At 35.4% G+C, this 18,315-nt stretch overlaps 1 protein-coding gene across 7 annotated transcripts in view; it reads left to right on the top strand.

Moving 5' to 3' along the window:
• ANKS1A (ankyrin repeat and sterile alpha motif domain containing 1A) overlaps positions 1-18,315 on the top strand; it is a 264,812-nt gene that overhangs the window by 88,286 nt on the left and 158,211 nt on the right. For 4 of the 7 annotated variants that reach the window (XR_012478464.1, XM_074236482.1, XM_074236481.1 and 1 more), the window contains exons 3-8: positions 4,486-4,642; positions 6,518-6,580; positions 13,691-13,987; positions 14,586-14,661; positions 14,941-15,042; positions 15,152-15,253. Coding sequence is in view for 6 of the 7 variants with exons in the window: in XM_074236482.1 (XP_074092583.1) it covers positions 4,486-4,642; positions 6,518-6,580; positions 13,691-13,987; positions 14,586-14,661; positions 14,941-15,042; positions 15,152-15,253 (797 nt within the window). In the remaining variant the exon portion in view is untranslated. Of the gene's footprint in view, positions 1-4,485; positions 4,643-6,517; positions 6,581-13,690; positions 13,988-14,585; positions 14,662-14,940; positions 15,043-15,151; positions 15,254-18,315 lie in introns of those variants that run through there. The other 3 variants (XM_074236483.1, XM_074236485.1, XM_074236486.1) reach the window with 2 other exon arrangements.

Genomic DNA, 18,315 nt, shown 5'->3' with positions numbered 1-18,315 from the left:
TGACTATTTATTTCTATTTAACTGGGTTAACTCTGTTCTTTTCATCAGGAGATATTGAATGTCTCTTATTTCGTTAAATGTCCATCTTTTCCCCTGGAAGAGAAGGCTCAGTTTTGCTGGATAGTGAATTCTTGGCTTTATTCCAGGCTTCCTTGCTCTTTGGAGTATTGCATTCCAGGTCCTTTGATCACTTAACATTGATGCAACCAGGTCCTGTGTAGTCCTTACTGTGACTCCTTGGTATCTAAATTGCTTCTTTCTGATTGCTTGCAGGATTTTCTTTTATCTGATAGTTCTGGAATTTGTCCATAAAATTCCTTGGTATTTTCATTTTGATATAACTTTCAGGAGGGGATCAATCTATTCTTTCAATAACTGTTTTGCCTTCTGACTTCGTGATATCATGGCAATTTTCCATCACTAAATCCTTTATGTAATATTGAGTCCAGGCTTCTTTTTATCTTCAATGTTGCCAGGAAGCCCCATGATTCTTAAGTTGGCTCTCTTGGGTCCATTCTCAATGTCAGTACTTTTGCCGATGGAGCATTTTACATTTTCTACTATTTTTTTCAATTTTTTTGATTTTGTTCAACAGATTCTTGTTTCTAATGAAGTCATTTGTTTCCCCAGATTCCATTCTTTTGTTTTTAGAGAAGAATTTTCCTAATTTACCTTCTGCACCACATTTTCCAATTGGTCAATTCTATTTTTGAAGGAGTTCTTCCATTTGCCCAGTTGAGGTTTTGAGTGAATTATTTTCTTTTTTGCATTTGACCAATTTTATTTTCCAAGGATTTGTTGTTGCAAGGTGTTAATTTTCTCTTTAGTTTCTTTTCTCAGTTTTTCCATTTGATTTTTATGTTCCTTCCTGATTTCTTCTAAGAAGTCTTTCTGGGATAGAGACCAATTCATATTCTCCACAGAAGTTCTAGATCTCTTCAAGTCAGGATCTTTGACTTAAACATAATTTTCTATGGAACCCCCCCCCCCCTTTTCTGCTGGCTTTTCTTCATTTTCCTAGGATATTGTGTTGGGGGAAGGACTAGTTCACAGACCTTTGGTGCTGAGATTCCCTAGAGGCTTTGCTCATTGGATTTAATGACTCCAAGTGGGCCAGCCAGAAGGGCATTCTGGTTGCTTTCTCTGGAATATTTGTGACCTTGATCTGTGGCCCACTCCCTAGACCTGGTAGTGTAGCAGCTGGATAATGGTTATCCTTGAACAATGTATGCTGGACCCTGGGACCCCATAATCTCCTGTTCTGTTGAGAGAATTCTGCCCATGCCTGAGGGATGGGGTGGGGGGTTGTTTGGGGGTGTTGAGGGGGCTGTTACTGTGTTTTTTCTAGGAAGGAGACCCCACTGAACATATGGAGTTCACTGACCTGGTCCTCTAGAGCAGCCAAGCCTAGCAGATAGATGTCCAGCCTCATTCTGCAATTCTCTTTGCTGGAATTCCCCCTCCAACCCAGCTGGAGCCCTCCAATCCACCCCTCATACTACCAAACCCTCTGCAGCTGTTCTTAAGGTGGTCCTTGGACTTCATCCCACTTCCCAGGGCTGACTCTCAGCTCTCTGCTCTCTACCCCCGGCTCACCCACCCTGAGACAGACCTCATTGGGAGATATTCTCCTAAACTCTTTTTCTGGGTTTTATCGTTTGAAATTCTGTTAAGAGGCTTGATTCATATTAGTTCTGTGGGAAAGCCAGGAGACCTTAGCACAGTGCCTAGCTTCTTTCTGCCTTCTTGGCTGGAAGTCGATTTTAATTACTTTTACAAGAAAAAAACTTTTCTAATTACAGTACTGACTTTTTCTGAATTTTTCTAGTCCCTTGTCCACAGCTCTATTAAGGCATCTCTAGTACAGGTGCTTTTAGCACCTCAGTTATGACATGTCAAACTGAACTCTCTTTTCCCCACAATTTCCCCATTTTTTTTTCTGTCAATAGCACTACAAATCAACTGTGTTCTGCACTTCACTGTTGCCTTTGTCTTTGTCATCTGACACATTCATTTTATTTCCACATCTTATTGGTTAAATTTTGACAATATCTCTGACATGTCACTTCCTTTTAGATTTTCCTATAGGGAGTGTCTGTTAATTTTGCATTATTATTTGTTTGGATTATTTTAATAAATATTTATTTTGTCCCAATACTTAAGGTTTTTTTCCTCTCTCTCTCTCTCTCTCTCTCTCTGTCTCTCTGTCTCTCTCTCTCTCTCTCTCTCTCTCTCTCTCTCTGTCACTCTGCTGCAACCCTCTATTGTTCATATTGCCACCTGATAAAACTTCCTTAAGCAAAGATTTGATCCTTATCCTCCTTTGTCAAATCTGTAATTAGGGGAGATTGAGATTGTTCAAAGTCAGGTCCTTTAGAAAGCAAATATATTTAATATGTGTATATCTTTAGTACTATAGAAGGTCAAGGAGAGCATGGGGACAGATAATGATAGAGGAATTCAAAAGAAAATAACTCAACTTCATAATATTGTATAGTTGCTTGCTTATTCCTTCTATCCCTATCTACTATTCTATAAAGGAGAATCCTCAGTCTTCCTTTCCCCCTTCTTTTCATCATTCCCTTTCCTTTCTAGGGGAACTAACCTGTCTCCTGATTTTTTGCAGCAAACAAAGGCACATTCCTTACATGAAGAATAAATAATAGACCTCCTTTCTTGTTTCAACTCTGAGGTTCTATTCCCAAAGTAACAAAAGTAATGTGTCATCTCTCTCATTCTACTTAATTTGTTTGAAATACTTACTGCATTATTTTTCTGTCATACATAACAAAAGTGGATTTGAAGGAGCATTTTTGTCATCTTTCTTTGCAACTTACCTTAGTTTGTCCAGCTTGCTCAGTTATCTGTTACTCTAGATTTTAAAATCATTATGACTTTGTGTCTACTCTATATCTGTCAGTGATACCCTATTGTCTAAGCTCCTTAGTTTAATTCTCAAATTTCTTCATCATCAGGCACTAAATTGCCATTTTAACCAGATCTCTTTCTATCCTATACCTCATACTATATACTATAGTCAAATTGGACTCTTCTTGTCCCCTTATACATTTTGTGGGCTTTCCAGTATGGTTTTGCCTTTTTTATGCTCTTTTCTACCTTTGAGATAATTCATATTTATATAGTTTATAAAGCATTTTTCCCTTAAAAAATTACCTGGAGGCATACACTATAAGTATGGTTACTACCAGTATTTGTTGATGAAAGTTGACAGAGATGAAGTTATTTTTAGCTTATAAATTCTGGAATTATGTTCTGAATCTGGAATTTTTTTCTGTAGGACTTGTGTTCTTTTCTGTATGCTCCTTTCTCCTTGCCCAATAATTCCCCCTGTTTATTCCCTTTCATCTCTCAAGACTACTCCAAGAAGAGAATTGTTTAGACAGTTATGGGAATGGAATATGACTGGATAGGGAGTAAGCAAGTCATTTATGAATGATAATTGGTAAGTTTTCTCTACTAAGATGCCAGGTTCAAAAAGTATAATAGGATAGGATGATGGTGTTTAGATGATGGTGATAATCAAATTATTTTGAAGACTTGGAACATTTGATGAAAAAATTAGATTTTTATGAACTGTTAATTTTTCTGTGTATATTTTCTTAGAATTTTGCTTAGAATATATCTCCCTTAACCTACCATTCCTCTGATAATCCCCTTCTCTCTCCTCCATTTCCTTTCATTGTTGAGTGAAATATACTTCTCTACCCAATTTTGTATGTGTATTCTTCCAGCTATTCCTTCCTCTCCTTTTTTTATGTAGATTTCTATTTGTTAAAACTGATTCTACAAGTTAATTTTCCCTAATTCTCCTTTCCCTCTAGTGTATTCATTTTCTCTTTTTTTTTAAACTCAAGATATAATAGAATCATTCAGGCACAATGACCTCCAGTAGGATCACATGTGTGTTCTCCATATTAGAACAAAAATAGATTATCCCTTCATTTACAGTGGAGATTTTTTTGATTTAGTGTGTATAGTAGATAATGTTGCATTTTTATTTAATTAATTGTGTCACCAAGAAGAAAACTAACTTTCTCTCAAATTATACCATACATGTTTGACTTCTGTTTGAATTAACTTCTATTCCCATCCACCCTTCTGCATTCAACATTAAAGGATAATTGACTTGAATAATGTAATAAATTGTACCAAAGGTTTTTTGCATTACTTCATTTATGTAAATTCCATTCCAGAATGGTATATTAAAGCATCATAGGCAAGGGATGATTTCAAGACACAGACAAGGAAGTCAGACATTTAATAATAGAAATAATGTTGAAGAAGCCAAGATAAATTGGAGTGATTCAGATGTGGTTCCACAAAATTAGGCTCTTCTATCAATATCTTAATGGGTTGTTTGCTTGAAAGAAAGCGAGCTGAAGGAGATTGTCTCAACTAAATAGTTGGAACCCAAGAAAGAGAGTTTTGAATTTTGCAAGCTCATCAGTTATTGTTGCCTTCCAGGGACGTGGTGGAAGTTCTTCTGAGGAATGATGCATTGACCAATGTGGCTGACTGTAAAGGTTGTTACCCTCTTCATCTGGCAGCTTGGAAGGGGGATGCTCAGATAGTTCGATTACTCATTCACCAAGGACCCTCCCACACCAAAGTAAATGAACAGGTCAGAAAAAAGACTTTTCATGTAACCTGAGTATAGGATAATGTGTTGGAAGAGGGAATTTTGTTTTTATAGCCCCATCTTGGTTTATTCTTTCTGGACACATTGTTTTTCTTTTAACTCCCTTTCCCTCAATGCTATTTCCTTTTTGGTAAATTTCATTTTTCTTGCAGATTATATGTATACAGACATATAGTTAGATTGTGAGGAGGGAGTATGCTTCTGGCATGTGAATTGAAAGACTTTTTTGTCTTTTTGACAGCTCTTTGTTTGCCTACTCTTCTTGCCAGAGCTGAAGCAGATCCTTTTCTCTATTTTATATAATACTGTTTGAAAGAGGATTGATCTTGGTTGTTAAGAATGTAAATATAACTGCATTTAATTACTGTGATGCATTCAGTCCCATTTTCCTAAGACCCTCAGCTGACTCAATAACTATTAGACTATAGCATTTATATTGGTATTTTTCCTCACAAGTAAGACACCCAAACACAGGTCTCATCATATGGAGGAACAAACATACAAGGTATTTTCTTCCAACAGTGATCTTACTCAGCTTGCTGAGCTATAGGGGTGTTGTATAATTTATAAGAAGGAATCAGTCCATAGGCATGAAAAAATTAAGATAGAATTGCTTTCAATTTTCCTTAAATTGAGATAATGACTAACATTTATACAGCACATTAAGGTTTGCAAAACACTTAACATGTGTCCTTGATCCTTAGCAGCCTGTAGGTACTATTATTATCTTCATTTTTTAAATGAGGAAACTGAGGCTCAGAGAGTTTCTGTGACTTGTTCAGGATCACAAGGCTAGGAAGTGTCTGAGGAAGGATTTGACCTTAGATTTTCTTGACTCCAAGTCCAGTAATATTTACTGGGTCATCTAGCTGTTTCCTTGATGCTTATGGCTTGTTAATTAGTTTCCCATTTCCTTTGAGATAGAGTCTATGGTTTCATCAATATTTTTTTTTGCAAGGCAAATGGGGTTAAGTGGCTTGTCCAAGGCCACACAGCTAGGTAATTAATAAGTGTCTGAGACCGGATTTGAACCCAGGTACTCCTGACTCCAGGGCCGGTGCTCTTTATCCACTGTGCCACCTAGCCACCCCGGTGTCATCAATATTTGACCAACTCTTGATTTCTCTTTTTACGTTTAAGGTAAAAAATAAATTAAATAAATAAAAAATAATTTAAGCAATGTATACTTTTAACAAAGTATAACTTTAATTATGTTGCTTTAGCCCTAATGTTTGATTGTTAATTCTCTTTTGTCAAAAAAAAAAACAAATGAGAAGGAAGTTTGTTTTTAATTATTTTTCCTCAATTTTTAAATGACTGCACAAATATTTCTTATTTGATGTTTACAACTTTTCAGTCTTTTCTGTCTTGATTAAATCCTAGTAAAGCTAACTAATCGAGTTTGAAACCCTGATCTATATCATAGTCTCATCTTTCATCATCCACTATGGGTAGGGATTAGGGTGGGGGAGATAGCTTGGGGGAATGGGACTCCAGGCCTATGTCATGAAAATCTATCAGGCAGGTTGGCACTAGAGTAAACCTGGTAACTAAGAGAAATGTCTATCATTCCTTGGGGAATGTGATTGTTTTTGATAGTCTTTACATATGGTTATTACATTATTACATTGATTTATTTAAAAATTCTTAATATGATGGTTTCTGCTGACTGCTCATACAAATGTGGGGTGGTTAATCATGAGGTGAGGTACTGTGGAAGTTGGGTTGCAGTTTCACAAGTGATTTCTTTTCAAGGTATCCTGATGAATCTGATTTCCCCTTTGGGGCTATACAATACTTTATTGCTGTATTTCATCCATTTTATCATCACATTTTCTTTTCCTCTCCTTTTTATAGAATGCTCTTGAGATCAAAGAACTCAAAAAGTACGGCCCCTTTGATCCTTATATCAATGCAAAGGTGTGTACTTATCTGCCAGGATTTCTCTGCATCATTGCTCCAAGCTGCACCCAGTCTTGGGCTCCCTTTTGCTCCCTCTCTCCTGCTCAGGCAATTTTCATCATCCTGGTTAATGACTGCTTCAGTACCATCTACTTCTCGTCTGTTTCTGGGGATGGTAAAACATGGTTTTTAAAATCCAAACTATCTACAGTTAAGTTGTCTACTCTTAAAGAAAATCTAAAAAACTTAAAATTTATAAAGGTGGGAGATAAATCAGGGCACAGTCTCTTTGATTTGATGCAGGATTTTAAAAATTATTATTAGAAAAATTCACGTACTTCAAAGAATAATTTGGTTAATTAATATTCTCCATAAGCACAAATAATGGGAGACTTTTACCTGCTGAAACATGAATGTATTTTCTACATGTCTTTTTTGGGATCCAATTTCATATTTCTTTCCAAAGGGAAGGATGTTTTATCTGTGACTCACAATGGGGGTGGGGTAGAAGGAAGGTGAGAAGAAAAAGACCATGGGGAGTCTCTTTTAGGACTCTTGCTTGCTTGCTGCCTCAGTCTTGTTTTGTCTGTACATTTATGTCTGGTTTTTAAACCTCAGTCTTCTGTACTTAGCCTTTGTTTGCTTTTCTTTCTGCTTAGTCATTCTTGAACCACAGAAAAAGCACAAAAATAGATTACAAATCATCATTAAAGCTGAACAGTTGATGAAATGTATCAAAAAAATTTCTTAAGTTACTTGATCAAACTATTGACAGAGAGAAAATAAATGGAGAGAAGCCTTTTGTTAGACACCATATTTAATTGAGTTTTATTTATTGTCAGACTGGAAACACGTAATAGTTAGCTGATTTATGATGGGATGTGATCTTAAATGTCTCATGCCTGACTGATTTTCCCTTTACCATTTCTAGCTTCTTTGGCCAGCACGATTCTTCCCTTTGAACCCTTGCTTCCTCAGTCATAGCAACTCTGCTTGACCAGAGATTTTCTTTCACACGAGGTCTATTCTGTAGAAGAAATAAACCAAACTCTGGTTGAGTCATAAAGTTGCCCATTTTAGTTACCCTCTATTTCTTCTCAATATATTTTCTGAAGGGAAAGCTTGATTAAAATGATTTTTATATTTTAAAGGAACTAAGAGAAAATTTTATATTTTGATTTGGTTAAAGAACAATTTGTCTTTTAATCTTCTTTTTTTTTTTTTTTGGCAAGGCAAACTGGGTTAAATGGCTTGCCCAAGGCTACACAGCTAGGTAATTATTAAGTGTCTGAGACCAGATTTGAACCCAGATACTCCTGACTCCAGGGCCGGTGCTTTATCCACTACACCACCTAGCCGCCCCTGCCTTTTAATCTTCTGATGGGAAATAAAATAACATTTCTCAAAAGAAAAGAGAATGTAGTGATTTTCTTGTCAGAAGTTTTTAAAAATGATTCACTTAAAATGAGAACCACATTCTGAGAATAGAGGTAGTGAATTTAGGAGCATTTCTTTTTGTGATTAGTTTAGTTACTAAAGCATATGATTGAAGGGGAAGTTTTAAAGAGACACCTTAAATACTTTCTCCCGGCCTGAAATTTGATTTGGCCTGAACAACTAAAGAAGGGCCAGGTTAATGAAAAACAAGGAATGAGAACATATTCTTGAGTATCAACTTGTTATTGCATTTAAAAAAATATATATTTATTGAAAGTTGCACTTTGAAAAAGGGAATAATGCATACTGGTTTTAGGGTGACAAATCTGTATATTCCTTTTTTTTTTAAAGAAAGATTTTATTTATTTTGAGTTTTACAATTTTTCTCCTATTCCCCTTTCTTTCCTCCGCTTATATAAGGTAGTCTGTTAGTTTTTACATTGTTTCCATGGTATACATTGATCTAAGTTGAATGTGATGAGAGAGAAATCATATCCTTAAGGAAGAAAAATAAAGTATTAGAGATAGCAAAATTACATAATAAGATAACTGGTTTTTTTCCCCCTAAATTGACAGTAACAGTCTTTGGTGTTTGTTCAATCTCCACAATTCTTTCTCTGGATACAGATGGTGTTCTCCATTGCAGATAGCCTAAAATTGTCCCTGATTGTTGCACTGTGATGGAATGAGCAAGTCTATAAAGGTTGATCATCATTCCCATATTGCTGTTAGGGTGTACAATGTTTCTCTGGTTCTGCTCAACTCTCTCAGCATTAGTTTCATGCAAATCCTTTCATACTTCCCTGAATTCCCATCCCTCCTGGTTTCTAATAGAACAATAGTGTTCCATGGCATACATATACCACAGTGTGTTAAGCCATTCCCCATTTGATGGACATTCACTTAATTTCCAGTTTTTTGCCATAGGGTGACAAATCTGAATGAATTTTGATAGTTTTGCTATATTGAGCTGTCTCATAAACAAATTCTTCTCAAATTATGCCCACTTGACCAGTCTAGGAGTCCAGAGTGTCAGACATGGAGCTTGAATGAATTAAGACCCAAACCTGATTAAAATGTAATTGGGAAATACTTAGCTAAACAAGGCAAAACATTTTAAAACTAATCAGTATGTAGTCCTCAGATTAACATCTGATTTAATGACCTCTGTTTCGTTTTGAGTTTGACACTGCTGTTCTAGACAGTTTCCTGTAGAGATGGAGGAATTTTTATTAATTTTTATTTATATTAATGTTGTACTTACAGTCTTGCCTCTTTGCAAATAACTAGAAGAAACCTTTCTATATCGATAATATCTATGTGAAGGTAGAACTATTTTTCCATTATATAAATATTTTATTTGTTTTCTAAGTACATGCAATGATAGTGTCTACCAGTCATTTTTTTTGCTAGGTTTTGAGTTTTACAATTTTTTCTCCCTTCCCTCCCTCTCCCTTCCCCCCCAACAGAAGGCAATCTCATATAGACTTTATATTTGCATCTATGATATGCATAGATCAAAATTGAATGTGTTTTGAAAGAAGAAAACAGCTCCAAAAGGAAGAAAACATTACAGATAGCAAAATTATGTGATACTTAAAACAACTTTAACAATTGAAGATAATAAACTTTGGTCTTCCTTTAAATTCCACAGTTCCTTCTCTGGAATCCAGATGGTATTCTCCATTACAAATATCCTATAATTATCCCTGATTATTGCACTGATGGGATGAACAGGTCCATCAAGGTTGATCATCACTCCATGTGTGCATAGTATTCTTCAGATTCTGGGTATAACTATTTTTCAAGCAATTCTGTCATGACTCAAATATCATGAAATTGTCAGACAGAGGAACTGTGTTTTAAAGTAATATTATTTTTGATGTTATTTCATCTATCTCCCACCTTGTTCAAGAATTCTGCTTCATTGCTTATAGGTAATCATTTGATTTACTTCTGAGTATTTTTATTGAGGAGGAATTGGCCACTTCAAGTGATAGCCTTTTCCTTTTTTTGTAGTTAAAATTTTTTAAAAGTTCTTCATTATGCTGAACTGAAATTTGCCTTCTAGTAATCTATGAGTTCTGATTGTGTTTCCTAGAGTGATATGTAAAAATTATCTTATTTCTCTCTGTGACAGTCCTCCAAACATGGAGAACCTCTCTTTATGATAAACATTCTTAGTTATTTGTACCACTTCTTCAGTGACCTATTGCTCCTCAGTATCCTGATTGCCGAAAGGTTTACCTAAGAGTTACACAAAGAAATGAATTACAAGCTGAGTCATAATTTAGTCCTTGGAAGAGAGGAGAGACCCTGTCTATATTTCTATGGATGGCTACCAAGATAATGTCCCTATGTAGTTTTAAACTGCTAGTACTGTGACCAGTGACCACAGATAAGTCATTTTGACCTCCCTCTGCAGACTTTTTTTAAAATTTGAGGATGATTATGTATGAAATGCTAAGGTATATGGTTTTATATACAAGACTTTATATACAGTTCATATCCTCTTTAATTATTATGAATAGTGTGATACAGTGAGGCACACTGAAAGATAGGAATGAGAAATTTGTGAAGATGTTAGAAATTAGAGTGCTTTCCTTTCTTCCTGTTCTCATGTGATCACGTCCATTGCCAGCATTTGATTCACTGATTCTTCGAATGCCTTAAGGTTTAAAGTTAGTCCTTAGGATGAGGGTATGCTTATTTGTAGGAAACAGTCAGACCCTTCACATTCCTATATCAGTTTTTTGGCAAGGCAATGGAGTTAAGTTACTTGCCCAAGGTCACACAGGTAATTGTCTTAAACTGAATTTGATCTCCAACCTCCTGACTCCTGGAGTATTTATTGTACCACCTAGCTGACTCACATCCCTATATTTTTTAATGGTTCTCACTGGGTTCCTGATGCTTAACTGATTTGATGGTTTGCTGACTCTTTTACTCCAAAGGAGGTGTTATGTTAATAGCAAGAACATTCAGATTCAAACATAAAAGAGAGGAGAAGGGGACAGAGAGAGCACAAGTGCTTGACCACAATTATCAGTCATCTTTTTTTCTGGATGAAAAGTGTCAGCGCTTGTGTGAGGACAGGGGAGCTATTGATGCTTGTTCCAGTGACCAGTGTGGAGGGACAACTCAGTACTTTCTACTTATGGTAAATAAAACCTGATTTTAGTATGGTAGATCTGAGACAGCTTGGGGGGAGTGCTGAGGATTAAGAAGCAAGTAGCATGTATTTACTTGCAAAATAAATGGCACAGGAGATCTGTTGGTTTTCTTTACTATATGCTTTTATAGCCTACTTGCCTTGAATTGATAACTTAATGAAAGAAAAATTAATCCAGTAAATAAAAGAATCCTAAGTGTTTCCTTTAGTCCAGCATAGAGTCTATGGACTTTCATGGTTGAAAGTTTCTCTACTCAAACTTAGTAGGGTTTATGTTTATTTTATTTTCATGCAAGAGGAGTCATGTGACAGTAGTTACATGTAAGTTGTTTTCTCTTTGTAAAAAGGGACTATTTCCCAAATTGAATTAGGATAAACCAGGAGATTGACCTTATTATAAAGTCATGATGCCAAGATGGTTATCTGTGACTGCCAGACATGGAAAAGGAAAGGTCAGGTAGTGGATAGAAAGAAGAAGCAAAAGAGCTGGAATAGGCTTTACATAGACTACAGCCTTCATGAGAGTGAATTTGAGTGGCACAGGATAGCTGAGGGGAAAGAAGTCAAGTGGGCTTAAAGATACCCTCTGTAAGGGCAGGTGTGGTGCCATTCACAGACACACACACACTCTCTCTCTCTCTCTCTCTCTCTCTCTCTCTCTCTCTCTCTCTCTCTCTCTCTCTCTCTCTCTCTCTCTCTCTCTCTCTCTCTCTGCTGCTGCTTTTGGCCTTTGGAGCATTCAGTGCTCTGAGAGGCATACTGTTGAAGCCATTGACAGAGGTTGGTGATGATGATTGAAGTACACAGCAGCTGCTTCACTTGAGCCCTTAAAACATTAAGCTCAAATGTTTTGCTTTCTCTGCACGCTGTATTTATTATATGTGTGCATTTACTTCTGCTTTGGCTGTTTTTACTGCTTCTTCTTTCCTCATTTTCTTGATTGTAATTTATCAGTGAACTCTAGAGGTTCTGTTTTTAGCAGCTCCAGATTTTTCTGGTTGACAATGCAGCTGGAAAAAAATGATGCAGTCAAATACCCGATGTGAAAAGCAGATGGAGTTGCATGCATGGTTTTTGGTAGCCCCTAGAATATAATTTAAAATTTATGAATAGAATTAAAGCAATTGTAGAATTTATATTACAGTTTGAAAGGTGCAAAATATTAATGTTTTTTTAAAAGTTTTGCTACCTTTTTGTAAAGCACTTGTTTCACAAGGTTGCAAAACCAGTAAGTGAATTTTTTAAATTATTCTGAAATCACCAAAATATTTTCCTAAATGTTCTTATGAAGTGACATAGAAATTTATTTTCTCTGCATCTTACAATTATGCAGTGTGTGTGTGTGTGTGTGTGTATCTATGTGTATATACATATATATATATATATATATATATCTACAACATAAATTTTATTGGAAGAAAATAGAACTACATAGCTGCAGTGTAGCTGGACCAACTGATTTTTTTATGTAGGAATAAATGCTTCTGAAATTTCTTTTTACTTTCTTTGGTTAGACTTTAGCTAAAACAACTGTCAAATTGGTATTGAGGAACAGGTCTGAATTTGAATTGATGGGAGATATTATATTTGTATATTTTGCACCTTGCAAACAACTTTGAAAAATCTGATTTTTATCTTCTATGTAAAACTGTTCCTTTCACTGCTGTTATTAATGATAGTTATTGCATGTTTTAATTGGTTTGGACATTTCCGGTAGAAAGTGTCCAGCAGTCAGTGGTCTCTGAGTTCATTTTGCATTTAGCATCATTTCCTGTTATCATCCCCCATCCTGGGTGTCCCCATCCCCCCTTCCCACCCCAAACTTCCCCCCTCCCCCCTTGTTGGCTGATGTTTAGAATGATTGGCTTTATTCTCTTGGGTGATTTCCATCTTTGGCATTTAGGATTGGTTTGCATGCTAGAAGCCCTATGAAAATGTACAGCCTTTCTATAAAAAGCTGGAGATTAAGACAAATGGAATGGCTGATAAATGGAGAATTAAAATAATGTGATTAGATAAGTACTGTATTGTAAAGCTGATTGAAGTTTAAATTAAACTGATGGTTTGTTGTTGATGTACTGGACCTATATCAGATCTATAAATTCTCTTTTATTTATATGCTACATTCTTGATTCTCTAGAAAATATGAGAGACATAATCAGATACTCATTAATTTGAAAAATACTTAGTAGGTGACTTCATTTGCTATAGGAAAATTCATGTAGGTATGATTGTCACTGATTATAGTGATTAGTTGTGATTTGAGGAGTTCACCAGGTACTCACATTAGAAACTGGTACATGCCCCAGGCCATACTGATCACTCTAACTCAAATTTATTAAGACAGAAGAACAATCAATCACCTCCTAAATGTTTTCAAATTAATGTGTTACAGAAATATTTCTGCCATTTTCTTCATTTAAACTTCAACAGTTTTACTAGTGCTACTTTCATCTGATATTTTTTTTCATGTCAGTAAATCTACCTGATTATGGCGGTCTTCTTTTGTAACTTTTTAGAACAATGACAATGAGACGGCCCTTCACTGTGCAGCTCAATATGGCCACACAGAGGTGGTGAAGGTTCTCTTGGAGGAACTAACTGATCCCACCATGCGCAATAATAAGTTTGAGACACCACTGGACCTGGCTGCACTATATGGGAGACTGGATGTGGTGAAGATGCTGCTCAATGCTCACCCCAACCTCTTAACCTGCAACACTAAGAAACACACTCCTCTGCACCTAGCTGCACGAAATGGTCACAAAGCTGTGGTCCGTGTCCTTCTGGATGCTGGGATGGATAGCAACTACCAGGTAAACCTCCTTTGAACCTATTTTGTCAGATTCTGTTCCATGAACAGTTCCTGAAAATTTGTCTCTATAGATTTGAACATAATTTGTTCTTCCATTTGAACAAATTCCTTTTTTCTTTTAACTTTCTCATAATTTTTACTACTTTTCTTAATACATTTTACTCTTTTTACTACTTCAGAGTCTTCAGTTCTTGGCAAATTCATGTTATTACTATGTAACAATTTGTTAACCTCAGAGATTTCTATGTATGATGGAATAAAACATGGAATAAAACTTCAATTTTATTTATTAATACTCATCTTTCAGATTAATGATAGTCTCATAGTCTTTACATGGATCAAGTTATAGCTGAAGTAGAGGTGATTTTAGCCCCCTCCACCCAGTCTTCTTCTGGCATTTTTCTCTTGTTCTGTGGGCTTTATATACATACATACATACATACATACATAGTGTGTGTGTGTGTGTGTTATATTTTCTTTTGTGTCTTCTCTGTTGGCTTTAATTATTTGGAATTTCTGTTTGTCATGTAAACCCATGCTAATATCTGGGGTCACAATTTCTGACTAGGTCTTGCACTGAATTCTTGTTTGCTTTACAGACGGAGAAGGGCAGTGCTTTGCATGAAGCTGCTTTGTTTGGCAAGACAGATGTGGTTCAAATCCTGCTGGCTGCAGGTGAGAGGTCGGCAATGCTCTTGTATACAGCATGTCAGGGTTGGGACTGAACAACATATCAGGAGGGGGTTGATTTCCACTGGCTGCAGTTGAACCCAATTCATGTGTGTCTGCATTTGTTTGTGTAAGTGTAAGACCTGTTTTTGGTTAGCTGGATTAAACGGCTTGAGAGGATAACTATTGTTTCTGCTGAAAGATTGATATAAAGTGACCTCAAATCTTATCTGAAGTTGTCTTGAAAATTCTCACTTTGCTGTTTTTTCTTGTGTACATCTCTAGGAATTGATGTAAATATAAAAGATAACCGGGGGCTAACTGCACTGGATACTGTGCGAGAACTTCCTTCCCAGAAGAGTCAGCAGATAGCGGCATTTATTGAAGGTCAGTTTGTGGGAGAGAGAAGGAAGCCCTTTTGGTGAGGCTATGGGGATAGGACCAGATAGTAAATAGGGAAGCCTATTTGCTCCAGCTGTTTGCTCTGTCTTCGTAGAACACATGACTGGAAAAAGAAGTACAAAAGAAGGAGACAAATCTGTCAGAGTTCAAGCACCATTCATCCCTAGAGTGGACTCAACATCCCTGAAGTCTCAAGGTAAACATGATTCTGTTTTCCAGTTAGGACCTGGAGTGAACCAAATATAAAATTTACCCTCTTTGCTTTGGAGTCCCAGGCCTATAGTAAGTATAGCTAACTAACTTATTTACTTTGCTTATATGTAGTTTCGGGGTACATTTCTTAATGCATAGCATATCTGAACTTATACTAAGCAAGATTTATTTCAGTATTTATTTCCAATATTTTTAATATTGAGCAGGTTTATTGCCAATGAAAGGTTGAAATATTGTTTCAGACACCTTCTCTTTCAGTTACTTTGTTTCCCAAAATTAATAAATGACTTACTATTGCCATATATTCTAGGATGGATGTGTATGTTCTGTCAAGCATGGGGTTGGAAGAGGGGGAAATTGCTGGACAAGGAAGGAGTCGAAATCAGATAGTACAATGAAATCTAGGTGGTTGAGTTTGAATTGTACTTTAAGAAAATTATGTTTGGAAAAGTTACCTAAATCTTCTTACTGTCAATAAATGCCACTAAGTAGAAGGTAACTTTATAGGTTATGTATGGCCATTTCTCTGCTAACTAGTATTTAGATTACTAGACTTTCAGAAAAGGATAATACATACCTTCTATTAAAAGATCATTGTATCAACTGTTAATTTTTAATTATTTAGAATCTCAAGTTTAGGATATTCTGCTAATTTTATGCTAAGAGAGAATACTGTGATTTCCCTGGTTAAGTTCAAATTGAATTCCTTGTGGTTATGGCAGTTATAAATTATAAATCTAGGTGGTTAATTACCAAGCCACTTGACTTATAGGTGTTCCTAGAACAAACTATTGTAACATCTCTTGAGCAGCAAGTAAAGACCTTGTATTCCAGTAAAGAAAGTTCTTCCTTTCTACCATTATTAGGATAATTATTTTTTTTTCCAGATACATTGAGATATCACCTAAAACAAAGAACAGAACTTTGACAAAAATGAAAAGACAAGTATTTTACTCAAATATATTACTTCATATATTACATTTCATTTAATGTTTTCTGTTTTGTTCTAGTCTGTTGGTCTTTTTTGCATCTCAATTCTTTTTCCAACATGATATTGATCCTGCCTAGTTTTATAAATCTAGAAATTTGATAGACATCACCTACTCTTTTAAGTCATTAATAAATTAAGACTTTGGTAAGAGGGGTAGATTTGGAATCAGCAGACTTGGGTTCAAATCCTGTTTTGTCACTTACATGGCATCTTTTTTTTTTTATTAGGTTTTTGCAAGGCAAATGGGGTTAAGTGGCTTGCCCAAGGCCACACAGCTAGGTAATTATTAAATGTCTGAGACCGGATTTAAACCCAGGTACTCCTTGATTCCAAGGCTGGTGCTTTATCCACTACGCCACCTAGCCGCCCCTACTTATATGGTATCTTGATGGTTAAGTCTAATAACTTTTCTGAATTTTGTTGTCCTGATCTATAAAATAAAGGTTCTTTCTTTAACTAACTGGCCTTTAAGTCCCTTTCAGCCTTAATTTTATGATTTTATGATGCAAAAAAATTCTTGATGACAAGAATGCATTCATCTGTCACCTGTCATTTGATTCAGTCGACTATTCAGTCAGTCTCAGACTGTGTAACTGTTACTGTCTCTGTCTTGCTTAAAGGATATAAAAAGCTTTGTCAGATGCCTTGTTGGACCAAGTGTATTTATAGAGTAGTCAAGAATTTTGCAAATCCAGCAGTCCAGTAAAGTGGTCTAAAAAAGGAAAGGGAAGTAGGCTAGTCTACCATGACTTGTTCTCAGTGATGCTGACCACCACTTTTCTTTATTGTGTTTACAAACTGTCCCTTTAAGAAAACATTCTAGAATTTTTCTTGGATTTCTGATTCAGTATTTTGTAGTTTGAAGTGTCCATCTTGTTTCCCTTTTTGAAAATGGAATTTTTGTCTTTCTATAACTCCTAATACCTTTTGGACTCTATAAGGCATAAGTGATGTGATTAGGTAATCAAATCCATAAATTATTTTGGTACCTAATTTATACTAGCTAGGTGTTTTCTGACCATTTCACTCATTTGCTCCTCGTCTAATGATCATTCTCCATGGAAGAGAAAACAGTTCAATTCCAAGAAGATTTATTGTTTATGAAGCATTGGAGAGCCAAGTATAAGATTAAAATTATCTGACATTAGGAAACTTATATTCATATCATAAAGCAAAATAAAGTAATTCTCGGTATTCTGTCTTTTCTTCCTTATTTATGATCACTTCAGGTAGTGATGGATTTCTATATGTGTGGTGGGGAGGTGGAGGTAGTTAGCAGTATTTCAAACATTTGTGAAAAATCTGACTCATCAAATAGAGTTCTGGATTTAAGAGTCTAGACTCAGTTTCATAATTTTATCTCTTTATATGACTTTGGGCAAATCATGTAATCATGTAAATCATGTAATGTTGTTTCAGTTCCTCATCTGTGAAATGAAGGGGTCAGAGAGTCAGGAGAAGAACTGTCTAAATTTTCTTCCCCTTTTAAAATAAAACTAAATGTAATTTTTGCATGATTATATCCAATATTTCCTTTATTTTTTTCTTATCATTTATATATGGAGAGAGATATGTCTTTCCATTTCTTGATGTGATTCACACTTTTTCATATTATATGGTATTCTTTTCTATTTGTATACTATATTTTCCTTAGTTGATGTCCCTACTCTGAGGTATTTGGATTGTTTCCAATATTTTCTCTACTTTGGAATAATACTGCTTTGAATTTCTTTGTACAAATTGCTTTTTTTCTTTTGTATATATTTTCTCAATCTGAATTTCATTGGATTGAAAGTATTTGAACAGACTTTTTAGGTTCTTGTTCTACATATCAGCATATTAATCTACAAAAAAGAGTAAACCAACTTATAGTATCGATTTTATAAATACAGATATTACCTCATATCCCTGTTGAGATATTTTTATTGACTTACTATTTTAATAGATACTTAATGATATCTTAAATATTTTAGTTTGGTTTTCTTTATTATGTAATTTAAATATAAGATTATAAAATCTCAGAGTAGTAAAGGTCCTATAATTTCTAGTCTAAT

This window comes from Macrotis lagotis, chromosome 5 (assembly GCF_037893015.1).
Source record: "Macrotis lagotis isolate mMagLag1 chromosome 5, bilby.v1.9.chrom.fasta, whole genome shotgun sequence".
Lineage (NCBI taxonomy): Eukaryota > Metazoa > Chordata > Mammalia > Peramelemorphia > Peramelidae > Macrotis > Macrotis lagotis.
Note: the sequence above shows the minus strand (reverse complement) of the source record. Positions and strands in the feature narration are given on the sequence as shown.